General features: G+C 42.3%; 1 protein-coding gene across 1 annotated transcript; it reads right to left on the bottom strand.

Moving 5' to 3' along the window:
- Positions 1 to 659: 659 nt before the first annotated feature.
- On the bottom strand, positions 660 to 17,305 carry AXDND1 (axonemal dynein light chain domain containing 1). Its single transcript, XM_032227005.1, has 8 exons — positions 17,114 to 17,305; positions 15,391 to 15,487; positions 11,561 to 11,671; positions 10,727 to 10,882; positions 7,566 to 7,703; positions 6,423 to 6,514; positions 2,358 to 2,503; positions 660 to 854 (listed from the first exon to the last, which is right to left on the bottom strand). Exons 1-8 carry the CDS (start codon positions 17,287 to 17,289, stop codon positions 766 to 768), a joined length of 1,005 nt encoding a protein of 334 aa, XP_032082896.1. The 5' UTR covers positions 17,290 to 17,305; the 3' UTR covers positions 660 to 765.
- Positions 17,306 to 18,030: the final 725 nt, after the last annotated feature.

An 18,030-nucleotide genomic window follows, 5' to 3' on the forward strand; every position in this document is an offset into this window, starting at 1 on the left:
ATGAACCTTTTTCCCTCAAAAAAGAGGCTGAAAATCTGGGTGCGCCTTATACACTGAATACAGCATTTTTTACCGCCCGAAACCCTGCCCCTTTCACTAAAATGGCCGTGCATAGCTTTTAGGAGGCTTTCAAAGTGCTCCTGGGGGCTGGGGAGGGCAGAAATGAGCAAAAAATGGGCCGGCTTTTGCTCAATTTTGCCCCCCTCCCCAGACCCGAGGAGCACTCTATAAGCCTCCTAAAGGCTATCCATGCCCTTTTTTTTTGACAAAAAATGGGCCCGTTTTTTTTTCATTTTTCAAGGCCATCTTCTCAAGATAAAGCTTGTGGGATGCAGTGCCGATATACCTCACTCTTGGCATTTCGAGAGGCTTTGAGAGAGGCAAAGAGATCATGCCAAAGATGATACCACATCCGGCATGCTATAACAGACTTCAAAATATATATTATATAATACAAACAGGGTGGGGGAAAAAAGCTGCTCTGAAAATATATTTAACCCAATCTGTGGTTTCTGGAGGTGTACATCAAAACGTGTCAGAACGAGGCAAAATTAGATGTTGATGATTTTTCTAAATAAATAATAAAAGTGAGAAACAATGTTAGAATCTTCATTTGACTCCTGTCTCTATAGCTTATTAATTACAACCAGAAGAATTTCAATTGTAATTTTGTATTTCAGGGATAGGCAGTGCTCAGGCTGCGGCGAGTAAAATTACTAGAACAAGAATCAGGAGCCAAAGGATTTCTTGCGGCCTCCCTCTTCTTCAGCGCTTGGGCTTGGGTGATTTCTTAGGTCGAGGAGTGGGTGGTTTAGAATGACCAGCTTTATCAGACGATTTCTTTTGAGAAGTATCTGCAATAGAAGATAATTGGAACTATTAAATAATCCTCATAGCAGGGATTAAAAAAAATAGATTGCATAGTCCATAGTTGTCACTCTGCGTGACCTGACAAAAGGGCGGACGACAAAACCGCGCCCGACTAAACCGAGTCGCTAAAACCGCGACATCATCAGCGCGGAGACAACAGCGCGGAGACAGAAGGGCAATTTAAGGGCGATTTAAGTTAAGGTAAGCGCGTCGACAAAAGGGCGATTTAAGGGCGATTTAAGTTAAGGTATAGGTTTAGGGTTAGGTTTAGGATTAGGTTGAGGGTTAGGTTTAGGGTTAGGTTCAGGTTAGGTTCAGGGTTAAGTTCAGGGTTAGGTTCAGGGTTAGGTTTAGGGTTAGGTTTAGGGTTAGGTTTAGGGTTAGGTTTAGGATTAGGTTGAGGGTTAGGTTGAGGGTTAGGTTTAGGGTTAGGTTCAGGGTTAGGTTTAGGGTTAGGTTCAGGGTTAGGTTCAGGGTTAGGTTCAGGGTTAGGTTTAGGGTTAGGTTCAGGGTTAGGTTTAGGGTTAGGTTCAGGGTTAGGTTCAGGGTTAGGTTTAGGGTTAGGTTTAGGGTTAGGTTTAGCGTTACGTTTAGGGTTAGGGTTAGGTTTAGGTTTAGAGTTAGGTTTAGTTTTACAGCGCGCTTCTGTCGCCGCGCTGTTGTCGGCGCGATTCAGCGCTCATTCGTCGGGGTGCTTTAGAATCCGCGGTTTTAGCGACGCGGTTTAGTCGGGCACGGTTTTGTCATTCGCCCTTTTGTCGGTGAACCGTCACTCTGTTCACAAGTCTTAATGAGCTGTAAAAGTGCATAAGGACAGCATGCCCACAGTCCCAAAAAAGTTTTTTTTTAAAAAAAAACAGTCATTTGGGAAAAAAAGGATCACAATTTGCAACCTTCCCATCCAGTTTCCAACAAAGTAAATGAGGGGAAGCTGGGTTCTTTTAACAACCATGTGATTCACTTAGCCATTGATTCGCTTAAACGTGGCAAAAAAAAAAGTTTGTAAAATCAGGCGTGATTCATTTAACAACCACCTTGCTTAGCAACAGATTCTGGCCCCAACAGATTATAAATCAAGGCCTACCAATAAATTACTGTAAGAGCCAGTGGCTGTGAGCCCTTTACTGCTATTTAGATATTTAACATCGATATACTCAAATATTATTTTGTCTTCATGAGGCTTTTTATTGGGTGCATCTTTATTCCTTTCCAGCACATTTTTCTTTCTTTCTCCATATATTAGGTAACAATTACAAGTTACCTCTGGCTCTGACAGTACCTTACAACCAGGGCCGGATTTAGATGAAAAGAGGCCCTAGGCTATTCCACTTATGAGGCCCTTTCACCTCCCATTTTTAAGTTTGTAAATTACATGAGAGACAATAAAATACATCATTACTGTGATATATGTCAATATATATCAATATATATAGCTGGCTTCCCGATGGAGGGCGGCTCTGCTCTGCTCTGTGAGGTTTTAATCATACCTCTTCGAGATTTTTCTTTTTTGCCAAAATCTTTAAACTCTGGTTCCTCATCTTCTAAATCCTGGAGTTTTTTCAGAGCTTCTTCCAACTCCTCATGAAGGGCTTCTGACTTTTCCTCAGCTTCCTGAGCTCGTTTTTCAGCATCTCTAAAAGAACAGAAGCCAAGATATCATGGAGTTAAGATACCAAGTATAAAGACTGTTGTGGCCCGGCAGGAGCCGGTGGAGCTGCCACCAGACTCCGACAGCGAGGGGTCTTATGAGTCGGCCCTGGAGGAGGTGGAGGACCCTGGACAGGGTTCCGACTTCGAGCGGGGCGCAGAGAGACTGGTTGGCCACCAGGTGGCGCCTGAACCTTGGATCAATGGGGAGGAGACAAGAGTGAGTGATCCAGAAACCACCTGTGAGTTGTTCTGGGATGCACGCCGTCGAAGGGCTACTCGGCGTCAAGAACAACGGTGTAATTACAAGAGGTGATTATGCTCAGCTGATGCTCATTAAGATCCTCTCCTGATTATAAAAGAGACTGCTTGTGCCACGCCCTTCTTGCAGAAGTCAACGTTAGGGACTAACGAGAAACAAACTTGGCAGGCTGGATTGCTGAAATTGAAACTAAATATTTGTAAAAGTTTGTTTTTTAAAATGCTCATTAAAAAAAAGAATAATGGAAGTCTCCTTCTCATAAAGATGAGTGTGGATAAAGTGGCACAACTTCCCTCCTTACTTTATTTAAAAGTTTTCTCCCTTTCTAGCTCATTTCAAGTATCAATCAATTCAATTCAATTTATTAGATTTATAGGCCGCCCAATCCCGGAGGACTCCGGGCGGCTTACACAGAACAAGAAAAGAAAAACAAACAAAATAAAAATAAAGATTTAAAAATTCTCCAACACACATACGTTCAGATTGGGGCTGGACCCTACATAATAAGGTCAACAGCCCCAGGCCTGCCGGAACAGCCAGGTTTTAACAGCTTTTCTGAAGGCCATGAGGGTGGGTGAGGTCCGGACCTCTGGGGGTAGCTGATTCCACAGGGTCGGAGCAGCCACAGAGAAGGCCCTCCTCTGAGGCCCCGCCAGCCGACACTGTCCAGCTGACGGCGTCCTAAGGAGACCCACCCTGTGGGATCTTATCGGCCGTTGGGAGGTATGCGGCAGTAGGCGGTCTCGCAAATACGCTGGTCCTGAGCCATGTAGGGCTTTAAAGGTAATGACCAACACCTTGAATTGCGTTCGAAGACCAATTGGCAGCCACTGCAGCTCGCGGAGGATAGGTGTAATATGGGTGTATCTCGGTACATCCAATATCGCTCGCCCGGCTGCATTCTGGACTAGCAAAGTAGACTGAGGAAAAAATGGCTTAAAGAGATGAGCTGAGTAGAAATTTCCCACCTTCTCCTGCATAGCCCACTTTATATCTGACAGAGGCAAAGATGGATTTAAGATGCACATGATTATCGTGCATTGCCAATCTGATTCATAAAAACACTGATTTTTTTTGCGTGTAAATCTAATTGAAACAAGCACTTATTTCAATGAGTTGTGCTGCAGAATATTCAAGAGAGTTTGAGAGGATTTTCAGGTATCTTTTTAGTCAGCCGGGGGCATAGAGTAATGCAGTGGTTCCCAAACTTGGCAACTTTAAGACATGTGGACTTCAACTCCCAGAATTCTCCAGCCAGCAGAGTAGAGCTGGCTGGAGAATTCTGGGAGTTGAAGTCCACAAGTCTTAAAGTTGCCAAGTTTGGGAACCACTGCAGTAATGCAAAAGCTATTTTCATTTATGAACATTCTTCCCCTATATTTTTTTCTTAGTGAAGAAAAAAGTTATCTTGGAAAATGTACAACACTCACTATCAGATCAGGAACCTCTATTTCTTCTGTAACCTACTGGGGCCATTGTGTTCCAGGGAGGATCCCCACAATGTCCCTGTTCTCCTGCTTTAAAGTTATTATAATCATTTCTTTCCTGTGTGAATCTAGTGCGGATACAATATCTACAATCAATCGACTTCCGGTTTGAGATTGCTTGCTGACGGGAGCTGATCGTTTCGGCTCCAGAATCTTGGACATGTTTAACTGTCAGATGAGCCATCCATCAGCCATCTGACAGCTTGTTTACCTTTTTCTTCGGGCCAGAAGATAAGGTGAGCTTTCTGCCGGGCATCGTGCCAACCTATTCTCGCAGATTGTTTCTGGGAGGGGGGGGGGAGGCCAGCCGACGGCAGAATTGCCTCTGTGCCAGGAATTTCTGCTGCATTAGCAGCACAAAGCAACACTCAGATCCTCAGAACAAAACTTGATTTATTGATTCCAAGACGAGCGGGCCCCGTACATGTGAATTTTTAATTGTTTGTATCAAATCTTAGCTTCGGTTTTTGTTTTTACAAGAATTCCTTCCGATATCTTGCTTTCTAAAGAGATACTCAAAATGGCGCCGAGCAGCTTCGTAACATTGCTCGAGTTTTGAATTTCTACGGAGTTTAAAACCTCAAAGGGAAGGAGTGATTTAATACTAAATTAATCAGTAACAGCTGCACAACTGACTAGCATAGACTTATTAATTGGCAATATCTACAATCAATCTTCTCTATCTTCCTCTAGAACACAGGTGTCAAACTCAATAATGTCACGTGACATATCGTGATGTTTTTTGCTATTCCGGAGCCAGGGTAGGTATGGCCTGCGTATAATGCATCCGGCCCATGGGCCACCAGTTTGACAGGCCTCCTCTGGAGTATTAGCATCTAGCTTATAGCTCTTCCATAGTTCTGGTGTTTCTACATACATTGTTTGGAAGTAATCTTTCTTTATCCTCCTTCCATTAGTTTTGTGTGATCAGAATGATGAACCTTTGGAAAGACTTCAAGAGGACATTTTCTGAAACTTTTCCTCAACTCCTAGAATTCCATGTTAATATACATAGGGAAGGCACTATGTCATATATGGAGATATGTTCTGACCCCCTCCTCCGTCCAGTAACGAATGCCGAGACAAGCTTAACTGGAATGTACTTTAATAGCAAGAAACCAAAACCTTGGTGGCTGAAAGCCAAGCATAACAAATAGATAAGGACCTTGGCAGCAATCCAGCCTGCCAAGGTAGTTACAAAAGTTCTCCAACTTTTAGTCAATGTGTTGACTTCTGCAAAGAGGTGCGTGTGCACAAGTAGTCTTTTTATAGTCTGGAGAGGAGCCTAATGACCACCAGCTGAGTGCAATTACCTCCTGTAACTGCGCAATTGTTCCTTATGCCTATTAGCTCTTCGATGCCGGGCATCCAGGAACAACTCACTGCTGGACTCAGGCTCACTCCCCCTTGTCTCCTTCCCACTGGTCCAAGGCTCAGGTGCCTCCTGGTGACCAACCAGCCTCTCTGCGCCCTGCTCAGAGTCAGAACCCTGTCCAGGGTCCTCCACATACTCCAGAGCCGACTCATAAGACCCCTGACTGTCGGAGTCTGATGGCAGCTCCAACGGCTCCTGCTGGGCCACAACAGAGATATAGTGGGAAATCTCCACTATGTTGGAGAACATAGTTTGTTGTAGTGATTAAGGCTAGAAGTTGGGGAAATTGTGAATTCTAGTCCTGTGTTAGGCACAAAGTCAGCTGTGTGACTTTAAGCCAGTTCCTTTTTCTCAGCCCTAGGAAGCAGGCAAAATACTTCCTAAAAACTTTGCCAAGAAAACTGCAGGAGTTTGTCCAGACTGACTCGAAGGCAGCCCCCCACCTCCCTACAAGGTTCGAAAATGCTGCCCTAAAATATATTCTTATCAGATTCTTATCATCCCAAATCTATGTAAAAATCAGTAATTCAAAAATTCACAACTGTCAAGTCTGTAGACCTCAGAGCTGGATGTCAGCCCCCAAATATTCTGTGAGAAAAGTAAATTCTCGGAGGAATGGGAGTGTGTGTGTGTGTGTCAGCAGAATAGAAAACACAGAAGGAGTAGGTATTAACAGACACATGGAAGAGTGTCTGGTTCTCAGGTTTAGCTAACATATTTCTGTGGCAACAATAAGTCTGGGCAAGTATACATCTCCCTTAATCAACTTTTTTGTACTCACATGAGCCGTTCCTCCAGAATTTCTAGTGAAGCTAGTATCTGAAATTCCTTTTTAGAGAACTCAGTGGTTGGCTGGCTGGCATACAATTCTCTCTAGAATTAAAAGAATACTTTATGAAAAGAGATTTAAACAAAAGACAGTGACATACCGCCTTGGCAAAAATATTACATGGAGCAATAGGACCATTGAAATAAAAGATCAAGTCTGAACTTAGCAAGCCTAACTATTGTCTGTACACCTCTGATCAATAAATTTGGTTGCCTGAGGCAAAGAAGTTCTAAAGAAGCTGGTCTCTTATGCAAAATATTCTTTAAAAAAGGATAAAGTTTACCCCTCAGTTATTCTTGTTAGGTATAACTACTGATTGTACTGTTATAGAGACTAACTTGATTTTGTATTTAATAACAGCAGCAAGACTGTTGGTGGCGCAATACTGGAAGAAGGAAGATCTGCCTACTATTCAAGAATGGACATTAAAAGTAACAAACCTAGCAGAGATGGCTAAAAGATCAGCATATCTCAAGGATCACTCAAATGAGAGATATAAGTGGAGTGGAGAAGATGGATTGACTATACTCAAAATAAATACGGGACTAAGAAATTCCAGATAGTTTATGACTGAAGAAACAAGGAATGATATAATCTGTTTAGACTTAGCCTAGCTAAGAGGAGTTAAAGCTCAAATGAAAGATGATGCTAACTTTCTTTAAGTTTATTTTAGAACATCTTTGTTAAAGATTTATACCCTGTATTGGTTCTGGGAAGTCGGGGGGGGGAGGTTGGGGGGGTTTGGGGGGAGAGGGCAGGGGGTTGGAGGTAAACATTTGCAAAAGTTTTTTTTTCTAAAAATTTTCAATTAAAAAAAAAAGAAGCTGGTCTCATTAATGCTCTTTCTCCATGTCGTTTTTCATGCCGACATTCAATCAAAAAAAAAAAAAATAGAAGCCGCACCAGAGTATCACCATGGTTCCATTTAGCTTCAATTACTTTCCGAAGTTGTGCAGAAGATCTTCCAATTGGGTATTGCTCCGCGTTAGATCCAGCTGCTCGTTTCACATTTTAACATCCTTAGAAGAACTGAATTTAGCTCACCTTGGCTAGGAGTAGAGCCACTTGTGACAGTGGAGGTTCATCAATACATACCCCTGAAACTGAAATTTTTTCGGCGGTCAAGGTTTTGCAATACACGTTATCGTCATGGGCAATGTATCTCATCTGATAATCAATCTCAGGGCTTTCGTCTTCAATTCCACTGCTAGTACTAGGTACCGATGGCTGTCCCTGCTCAAAAAAACAATGTAATATTTGTCTCTTTATTGGAAAGCAATAGCAATAGCAGTTAGATTTATATACCGCTTCATAGAGCTTTCAGCCCTCTCTAAGCGGTTTAGAGAGTCAGCATATTGCCCCCAACAACAATCCGGGTCCTCATTTTACCCACCTCGGAAGGATGGAAGGCTGAGTCAACCCTGAGCCGGTGAGATTTGAACAGCCGAACTGCAGAACTGCAGTCAGCTGAAGTAGCCTGCAGTGCTGCATTTAACCACTGCGCCACCTCGGCTCTCGAAAGCCAAACTCTTCTCTAGAAGGTCATTTCCAGAGGGATTGTCCCCACTAGTGTTGACTGACAATTTCCCCTTCCCCCTGGAAACAGGCAATTGATCACAAGCTGGGCTCTTATGGGCTCTCACCATTATTCTTAATGTCCCTAGGCTTTGAGCAAGCAAAGCAAGTAGTAATTAATAGAATGAGGGACATGGAGTTCCAAGAAGAACTAAATAGGTTGCCTCTCCACAGTAGGGACAGAATCAAACAGGGTGTGTGGGAATCGGCAAGATATCTAAATGACTTGATCTCCCCAAAACAAAGAATAGCTTTCTTCAGAGCCAGATTTAACATTCTTCCTTCAGCACTCCTCCAGGGCAGGTATAAGAGAACACCTATAGCAGAACGGGTTTGTATATGTGGCAAAGGAGAAGTGGAAGATAATTCACATGTTCTATTACACTGCGAGCTATACAGAGCTTGTAGGTCTGCACATATTCTCCCCTTATTAGAGAGATTGCCAGGGAGGGCAGACCATTTTTATCTAGGCTTCCTCCTCCAGGATACTAACCCGGTTACCACGCATGCAGTGGCAAAGTTCTGTGCTGCTGCAATGTCCATAAGGAAAAAATTGGTTACAGAAGTATAGTTGTCATCTGGTACCAATTATCTGGACATATCTCTAACAATCTTGGGACCATTGTATTTACTCCTATACTTAACAGCGTTGCACCCAGGCAAACCAGGGAGTGACCCGAACAATCTGAGAATCATGTATGTTATTTTCCACTTTTAACGTCAATACCTTTTAATTATATTTTAATGTCAGTATTTTTTAACATAGTGTAAAAACTAATGTGTACTGCTGGTCTTTGACCGTAATAAAGATTTACTTACTTACTTACTTACTCTATAGAAGGTCACATTTTGGATACAAAAATCATAATAATAACAGGAAGTTATTAGGATAATTTTAGGAGAAGCAAAGGTACTGGAATTTTTTGGGGGGTGGATGGGAATTATGCTGCTAAAGAAGTAGCAGATTTGGGGTTTATGTTTATGTTTTCAGTCTTATTCAGGTTACCAATTTGCCTTTGAAAACAAGCAAACAAACATGAAAAGAGAGAGCTGTGTGCTAGGCTATTACTTACTATTCCCACTCTGAGCAAGTTATACAATTTAAAATCATATTGAAATGACAATGCAGTCCAATTATTATTTTTTTCTTCCCTAAAGGAGGAATTCTATCGATACACTCGATGAAAGGACTTTTCTTTTTTGAATACTCCCAATAAAGCTACAAACCATGGTGCGATTCAAATAATTTAAGAACCGGTTCTCTGTCCTAATGACCAGCTGGGTGGGCGTGGCTGAGTGGTCATATGACTGGGTGGGCATGGCCAACTCAACGTCACTCACCACGCCCAGCCCCGCCTCCCAGCCGCTCCTCCTAAAGGATTCAACAAGATACAATTTCCCTCTCTATTTATTTACTACAACTGAACATCGCTTAACAACGGTGGCAAGGAAAATCACAAAATAGATCAAAACTCATTTAAATCTTGCTTAGCAAGGGAATGTTTGGCTCAGTTGTGGCCACAGGTCAAGAACTACTGCTAATGAGAATGTAGGATAAGAAGCCTACTTTGTTCAACCTTTTGGGATGACTTTCAAGGAACATTGAAAGGCGCTAGTCGTCACTTATAAAGCCCTCCGTGGTATTGGACCTGGGTACTTGAGAGACCACCTACTGCCAATTACCTCCAATAGACCGATTAGATCCCACAGATTAGGCCTCCTCCGAATTCCATCCACTGGCCAATGCCGACTGGCGACCACACGGAGGAGGGCCTTCTCTGTGGCTGCTCCGGCCCTTTGGAACGAGCTCCCCGTGGAGATTCGGACCCTCACCACCCTCCACGCAAAGCCCTTAAAACCTGGCTGTTCCGACAAGCCTGGGGCTAATGAGTTTTTGTCCCCCCTCGAATGGTATGGTTGTTGAGTGTTTTAAATTGTGGTATTGTTTTGTTCGTGTTCTTTTTTTCTTATTTGTAACACCCCCCCACCTTGACTTGGTTGTGAGCCACCCTGAGTCCCTCCGGGGAATAGGGCGGCATAGAAATATAATAAACTCTACTCTACAAACTCTAACTCTACATTTCAAGACTTGAAAGATTTTGGCCGCAGGTGGTGGTGGTGTCACCGAAGTGGGTCCGCTTCTCTCCTCGGTTGGTGGGGCAGCTGCGTTCAGCTGACGGCAGCCAGATGGAGGCAGGGAATCTGAATGAGGCCAGTGCTCCCAGCGTGAAGGCCCTTTGGTCACTTCTCACCGAGGAGATGGGATGCTATAAAGCCTCCGAGGCCTCATGTGGTGCTACCTGGCTGTCTTGGGAGCAAGGGGGAATAAAGAGGCCAGCTGACAGGCCAAAGCTTTGTTCTCCTGCTTCTGCTTAAGCAAGCTTCACTGCCTTTTCTCTTCCCGCATGGCCCTCATTATCTTTGAGACTGCGGCTCCCTAAATGGGAAAGCTGGCTGCAAGAGGAAGAGAGGCCAGGTGATCCAGACCCAGATGCTGCCCAGCTCCTCTCGTCCCAGAAGCACCAACATCACACTCTCCCCCTCTGCTAATGGCCGCCACCTTCTTCCTCTATCTCCCCACTGCCGGGCGATCTTATTTAATTACACTCCGATTTGGCTAATAAGAAAGAACTTTGCTTTTAAAAAAAAGTTATGCTAATTTTTTTAATGGAAATAGTCACCTGTATTTCCAATATGGGCTGCTTTTCTGGACTTTGCTCAGAACCTACTTCCTCCGTTTTCTTGACTTCGTGAGGAATTTCTGCTGCGTGAGTGGAAGAAGTGATCTCGAGGGTAGGCTCTGGATGAGGGGGAAGTTTTCGTTTTGGTTGAAAAACCTTGAAGTAGCAGAGAAAGGTTGAGTTACCAGAAAATCCATTCTGAGATTTTGTTCTCATTGTTACTTTTCTACATCGAGGCCTCTCCAGTTCTTGAAGGGCATCCTTTGGTTAATGTAAACATTTTCAGAAAAAAATATTCCTGGTCAGCACATCCTACAGAGTTGTCCCTTTGTAGTTTTACTGCATGCATAGCTGTATTTATTCTGCTATTCCCTGATAATGGTACTCAACTATGTATACTCTGAGGAGGAATGTATGTAGATGCATAGAACATAGAAAGATGTTGATAGCAATAGCAATAGCAGTTAGACTTATATACCGCTTCATAGGGCTTTCAGCCCTCTCTAAGCGGTTTACAGAGTCAGCATATTGCCCCCAACAACAATCCGGGTCCTCATTTTACCCACCTCGGAAGGATGGAAGGCTGAGTCAACCTTGAGCCGGTGAGATTTGAACAGCCGAACTGCAGAACTGCAGTCAGCTGAAGTAGCCTGCAGTGCTGCATTTAACCACTGCGCCACCTCGGCTCTTTTTGATGGCCCCCAATTTAGAAAATGTTTTCACCCCTGTGGCTAAGAACATGGTCAGCCCATCTTAAAGGAAGAAAACAGCATTGCAATTAAAAAGTAAATTGCAAATTTAACCTTTTTTCCTCTCATTTCCATCTTTCCCTACCTCTGATCCAAAGTAATGTATAAGCTCCTTTTGGTCAATTAACTTGGTGGGAGATGTCTTCATTCCAGACAAAAGAAGGTTGCATGTCTCAATCCAATCCAGGCACTCTGTCTGAAAAAAAAGGAAGAAAATATTCTGGTGATTTTTCCAGACAATTCAAGAAAAAGCCATTGGTAGCCTCTAATTCTCTTTTTGTGATATGAAGGAAGGCTCCTCAACAAATTCCTGAGAAGTCATCAATTATAGGAATTATTTCTTGAAAGTGGTGTTGTCCATTTTGATGTGTCCACCTAATCTGCTTATTGTGTATAATTTGGATGAAGCACCTCACTGGATGGTGTATTGGATTCACTCTATTGATTTATGAATGGCCCATTAATCTGAGTGTCAGACCTTCTAGAAATTCTAGAATAAATAAGAAATAGTTGTGGAATGGCAGAGACATTAGAATTGAAAAGGGAGCTGGATACTGGATCCAGTCAAAATTGCCTCTGGATTAAGGAGACAATTGAGAATATCTTCTGGAGTGCTTTTTTATCAGCAGAACTGATTTTTTATGGTTGCTTGTATCATCTACGTGTTATTAATAAAGGTTCCACCACAAAACCGCGTTCGACTAAAGCGCGCTCGACGAAACCGCGTAGCTGACGTCATCACAGGGCGACAACAGCACGGAGACAGAAGGACGCTGTAAATGCTAAACCTAAAATTAACCCCTAAACCTAACCCCCCTAAACCTAATCCTAAACCTAACCCTAAACCTAACCCTTAACCTAACCCTAAACCTAACCCTAAACCTAACCCTGAACCTAACCCTAAACCTAATCCTAACCCTTAACCTAACCCTAAACCTAACCCTAATCCTTAACCTAACCCTAAACCTAACCCTAACCCTAACCCTTAACCTAACCCTAAAGCTAACCCTAAAGCTAACCCTTACCTTAAGTTGAATCGGCTTGCTTTCAAAGCGCTATTTAAAGCGCCCTTCTTTCTCCGCGCTCACTGTTGTCACCCTGTTGATGACGTCAGCGACGCGGTTTAATCGGGCGCGCTTTAGTCGAGCGCAGTTTTGTCGTGCCACGATTAATAAAACCTTTTACAGACTCATAGTTTGACCAAACCTCATATTTAAATTACTTTGTAATGTTTTTTTTCTTATTGCTTGTTAAGGATCAAAAAAGATTGATTTAATCAAAGATTGATTAAAAGTTGAAAAACCTTCAGTTCAGAACTGAACACTTGGTATTCGCTGAGTGAATTTCTCTTCAATCCATTTAAAAGGAAAGTTATGTGATTGAAGTTTTGTAAGAATTTTCTTTTTTTCAATATACAGCTAAAGGGAGATTATAGCGCTTACTTCAGAAAGATTTTAAATGAAAGGATTCAGAAGAGTTTAAATTAAAGAAAGACTTTGAAATAAATTGAAATAATCCATCCTTGTGAGAGAAAAAAAATCTTTTGTTTATATTCTGGCTGATAAAAAGATTTCAAGGTTGGACCCTATACGGTACCGGATGGCTATCTTAAAGGAAATATTTGATTTTGAGGTCCAACAGTTTTTCCAGTTACTTAAGATTATCATGGGATCAAAATGTATTACCATATTGAAGAGGAATAAGCCCCACTGACTGAAAGTGAAATGGACTTTAAGGCAGATTTAAAAACTACAACCTATAAGAAAGAGATGGAAATACTCGATTTGAAAATGGAATTGGAAGGTGATTTCAATTTTTAAAAACATTTATACAGAAGAGTGAACTAGATTATTTTCTTTTTCTGTTTTCTTCCTTTTTCCCTTTTTGTTTTGTTTTGTTTTCTATCTGCAGTTCTTAATTTTAAATTTTTTAATACATTAAAAATAACAATTATATATATATATATATATATATAGATAGATAGATAGATAGATAGATAGATAGATAGATAGATAGATAGATAGATATAGAGATAGAGATAGAGATAGAGATAGAGATAGAGATATAGATATAGATATATAGATATAGATAGATAGATAGATAGATAGATAGATAGATAGATATAGATATAGATATAGATATAGATATAGATATAGATATAGATATAGATATAGATATAGATATATAGATATATAGATATATAGATATATAGATATATAGATATATATATTTCACTATATTTCTATATTGGGTTGCATTAGTTCTACTTGTTTGATATATTTTCCAATACAATTATTGACAAAAAATATCTCTAAAGAGTTAATTAAGTATTCTTAAGGCTTCCAGATATTAACTAATGATCTCTTCTAAAATGGGGAAGGACAAATATAAGAGAAACCATATAGAGCTCTAGGATTTAAAAAAAATCATGGAGTTCAAGGATAGGGGGACCTTGCTGTCCTTCATCGGTATCATAAGTCAGAATAAAACCATATCTTCTGCTAAACAGGAGAGACTGTTTCTAGAAACTTTCATTTTCAGAAAGTAGAGCAAGCACTCACCACATCTTAAAGCATTAGTGATAATAGAGTGGATGGGAGGAGTCCTTTCAGGCCCAGGAGTGGACCAGGAAACAGTAACTAACATGGGGTTGGAAGCAGCTGAGGTCAACAACCATCATCAGGACGCCAACCAATTAACTTTGATGATGAGTGGTGCTGTTAGACAAAATGTTGAGAGGGAAAAATCTAAATAATGAGATGAGGTGGGTCAAAGAAAATATGCCATTGCCCCAATTGAGGGCCTCTTCTGTGATAAAATCTACAAGTTAGACCTTAAGGATATATTGCCATAAGGTCCATCACTTTCCATTTTTATCTCTCTCTTCCTTCTCATATCATGCTGCACACAGGGGTGGGCTGCTGGGGGTTCGCAGGAGTTCAGGAGAAACTCTAGCTAAGATTCTGTGCAGTGTGGAGGGTTCACCGACAAATGCGCGTATGACGAAAGCTCGCCGACAAAACCGCCGCGAGAAAACCGCGAAGTCAAAATCGTGCCGACAACAGCGCGCCGACAAAAGCGCGCCTTCACCAAACAACGCCAAAACAAAGTAATAATCCTAACCCTAACCCTAACCCTGAACCTAATCCTAAACCTAACCCTAACCCTTACCTTAACCCTAATCGTGCTTTTGTGGGCGCAGTTTTGTCGGTGCGCTGTTGTGGGCACGATTTCGAATTCACGGTTTTCTTGCCGCGCTTTTGTCGGCGCGCTTTTGTCGTGCACGCATTTGTTGGGTCACGAGTGTGGAGAACCCCAAATCCCACTCCTGGCTGGCCCTGCCCACCCCTCCCCTCCCAGGAGTCCCCATGCCGCCCTTTTTGGATGCAGGTAAGTGCAGGGCTCGCACGGAAGCTTGGGGAGGGCGTAAAATGGGCCGCAGGAAGTTCAGGACCGCCAGAAAGAGGCCAATTTCTGGCCTCCAGAGGATCTTTGGAGCCTGGGAGGCCGTTTCGCCCTCCCAGAGGCTCAAGGAAAGCCTCTGGAGGCCGGGAAGAGCAACCCCACCCCTGCCATAGTGCAGAAAATTGACTAGGTCACATACACCATGGCCACGCCCACCCAGCAACTGGGCAGAGAACCCCTTGCTAAAATTTTTGAAGCCCACCCCTGGCTGCACACTTTTTGAGAACAGGAATCAATCTACGCTTATAAAGCTGCCACTTACGCAATAACAATATTCCCGAATGAAAGCTTGTAACAGATTTAAAATAAATCATATTGGCCCAATCAAAAGAACTCCTTCATTCATCCTAAAATTCCTAATCTGTAAAATTAACTCAAAATCACAACCTTAGAAAGGATTTGGACTAAGCCAAGGAAACACAGGATAATTCTTTTTTCTTTTTTTTTTACCTTGATCTTCTCTAACTGTTGCAATTCGTATTCTGCCTCGGGGTCAGAAGCAGCAAGTTTCTTACGTGTTGTAGCTGAAACCATATCTTTGCAGCAACTAGGAATGGATAACATCACCTAACTTATAACCGTGTTTTAAGTCACCAAAGAAATACCACACTAATTAAGGAAGAATCTAATTTGTCTAGATCCAAGGATCAGAATATATTGAGCTAAATTAAGGCTCTGAAAGTTCTGCACAAGAAAAATGATTTCCATCTTGCATAATGCCAAAAAAAAAAAAAATGGAATTCAAATAGGATTTCTTTTAGCTACATTGGGTCTCAACTGTTAAGGTAGAAAGGGATGGTGCAATAAATGACAGCCAGAAAACTTCACAATGTCTATGCTGTATATCAGTTGTTGGAAACTGTGATTTTGCATTTGTGATCTCTAAAACTGTCTTTAGAAGCAAAATTTCCCATCAACTTTCAGCACAAGATGAAACGATTTTGTTACAGCTCTAATTCAGTATGCCTAATGTTAAAAGTACCACCACTCATTCCATACAGGTTAAAAATCCCAACTAGAGACTCAGAAATATGATAGTTGAAAATGTAATTTAAAAAATTACAAAAAGACTGTTGGCTCCTGACCTATGCAAAATACAATGTAGCTGCATTCATCCCGTGGCAGATTTAAGAGGTTGGAACTATTATTACCATGAAGCAGTGATGCGCGGTGAGGTTTATGGCTGGTGAGGCACTGACACAGTGGTGGGTTTCAAATTTTTTTAGACTTGTAAACTTCAACTCCCAGAATTCCACAGCCAGGCATGCTCAGTTCCGATTTAAAGCGACAGCATTTGTTTTTCTCCTTTGCGAAAAAGTTTCCTTCATTCTTTTTCTTCTCCCTCCCCCTCCTTCCTCCCTCTCTCCCCTCTCTCTCAAACAGACACACGCCCACAGAGAAGTTGCAATGGACTATCTCGCCTATCCCCTGTGTGTGTGCGTGGGTGTGGGTGTGTTTGAAAAGGCAACGTGGCTCTGCCTACAATCAAACTACACTTAGGGATGGATCTACACTTGAGGATAAAGTTTGCATTCTTCCCCCTCCCTCCGACCCACACGTATCTTTTCCAGCTGTTTCAGAGAGGATTTCAACTCTGCTCTTGCCTGCCATCATGAAAAGAAAAAAAAAATGTAAAAGGAAAAAGGCAAGAGCTGAGGTCAGGCTGAGCTAGTTGCTGCCAGAGTCACCGTGGATGACTCTGCTTAACTGTTTAAAAAAAAAGCCTCTAAAAAAGCGCCCTCTACAGGAGGAGGCAGGAGAACGACGTGCCTCACCTACGTCAGGAATTTTTAGGCTTTTAACCCTTGCTTAACTCTGCTCGAGCGATCATAAAACACCTAAAGTCAGACTAGATGAAGCATGTCATTCTCCTGCCTCCTCCTGTAGAGGGCGCTTTTTAGAGGCTTTTTTAAACAGTTAAGCAGAGTCATCCACGGTGACTCTGGGAGCAACTAGCTCAGCCTGACCTCAGCTCTTGCCTTTTTCCTTTTACATTTTTTTTCCCTTTTCATGATGATAGTGGTGAGGCTCTGCCTCCCCTGCCTCCCCTGACTGCACGTCCCTGCCATGAAGTAGCATGAAGTAGTCACTGAAGCACAGTTTATGTCTATCCCAGGCCTCATATTGCTTTATGGATGTTGATGCTATAAAATCTGAGGAGAATTTATAGTACCTGATTAGATAAGAGGAAAACCGGCTCATCTGAGTAGCCAGACCCATTACTTCTTTTTCAAGATTCACAATATTCAGTATCTTGCGCTGGGCTTGCATTGACATTTCAGTGTCACTCAAAGGGATAGTATCAGGACAGGTGTGTTCCGGCACCATGTGCATCAGCAGGTTGACCATCCATTTGCTCAGGACATTGTGGAAATCAATCAACTGCAAAAGCATAAATTGATGACGATTCAAGTTACACAAACATTCAGTGAGACTGACACCCAGCTGGCATGTTCATTTACATGTGAGTAATCCCTACTGATTTACTTCTTATAAATGAACACTGGGGATGGTGGAGGTTAGCGATCATATAAACAAGGCACAATATAGACACAGCTAACTCACTCATCCTTTTTGGTCTGGCACAACAATATCCTGTTAACTTTGGACTCTGATTTGAACCGTGACCCAACAAAAGCGTGCTGACAACACCACGTCGCTAAAACCGCGACATCATCACCGCGCCGACAACAGCGCGCCGACAACAGCGCGGTGACAGAAGGCCGCTTTACAACAGCGCGCGATAGAAAGCCGATTTAGTTAAGGTAAGGGTTAGGTTAGGTTTAGGTTTAGGTTTAGGTTTGGGTTTAGGTTTAGGGTTAGGTTTAGGGTTAGGGTTAGGTTTAGGTTAGGGTTAGGGTTAGGGTTAGGTTTAGGTTTAGGTTTAGGGTTAGGGTTAGGTTTAGGGTTAGGTTTAGGGTTAGCGTTATGTTTAGGGTTAGGTTTAGGGTTAGGGTTAGCGTTATGTTTAGGGTTATGTTTAGGGTTATGTTTAGGGTTAGGGTTAGGGTTAGGTTTAGGGTTATGTTTAGGGTTAGCGTTATGTTTAGGGTTAGGGTTAGGGTTAGGGTTAGCGTTATGTTTAGGGTT

This window comes from Thamnophis elegans, chromosome 11 (assembly GCF_009769535.1).
Source record: "Thamnophis elegans isolate rThaEle1 chromosome 11, rThaEle1.pri, whole genome shotgun sequence".
NCBI classification, from domain to species: Eukaryota; Metazoa; Chordata; class Lepidosauria; order Squamata; family Colubridae; genus Thamnophis; species Thamnophis elegans.

Coding starts and splice junctions, on each gene's coding strand:
- AXDND1 (XM_032227005.1), bottom strand. CDS start 17,289: ATGGTCAACCTGCTGATGCACATGGTGCCGGAACACACCTGTCCTGAT. Junction 10,883..11,560: donor TACATTACTTTGGATCAGAG/GTAGGGAAAGAT, acceptor TGCTACTTCAAG/GTTTTTCAACCAAAACGAAA. Junction 6,515..7,565: donor AAAAAATTTCAGTTTCAGGG/GTATGTATTGAT, acceptor TTTTAATTCTAG/AGAGAATTGTATGCCAGCCA.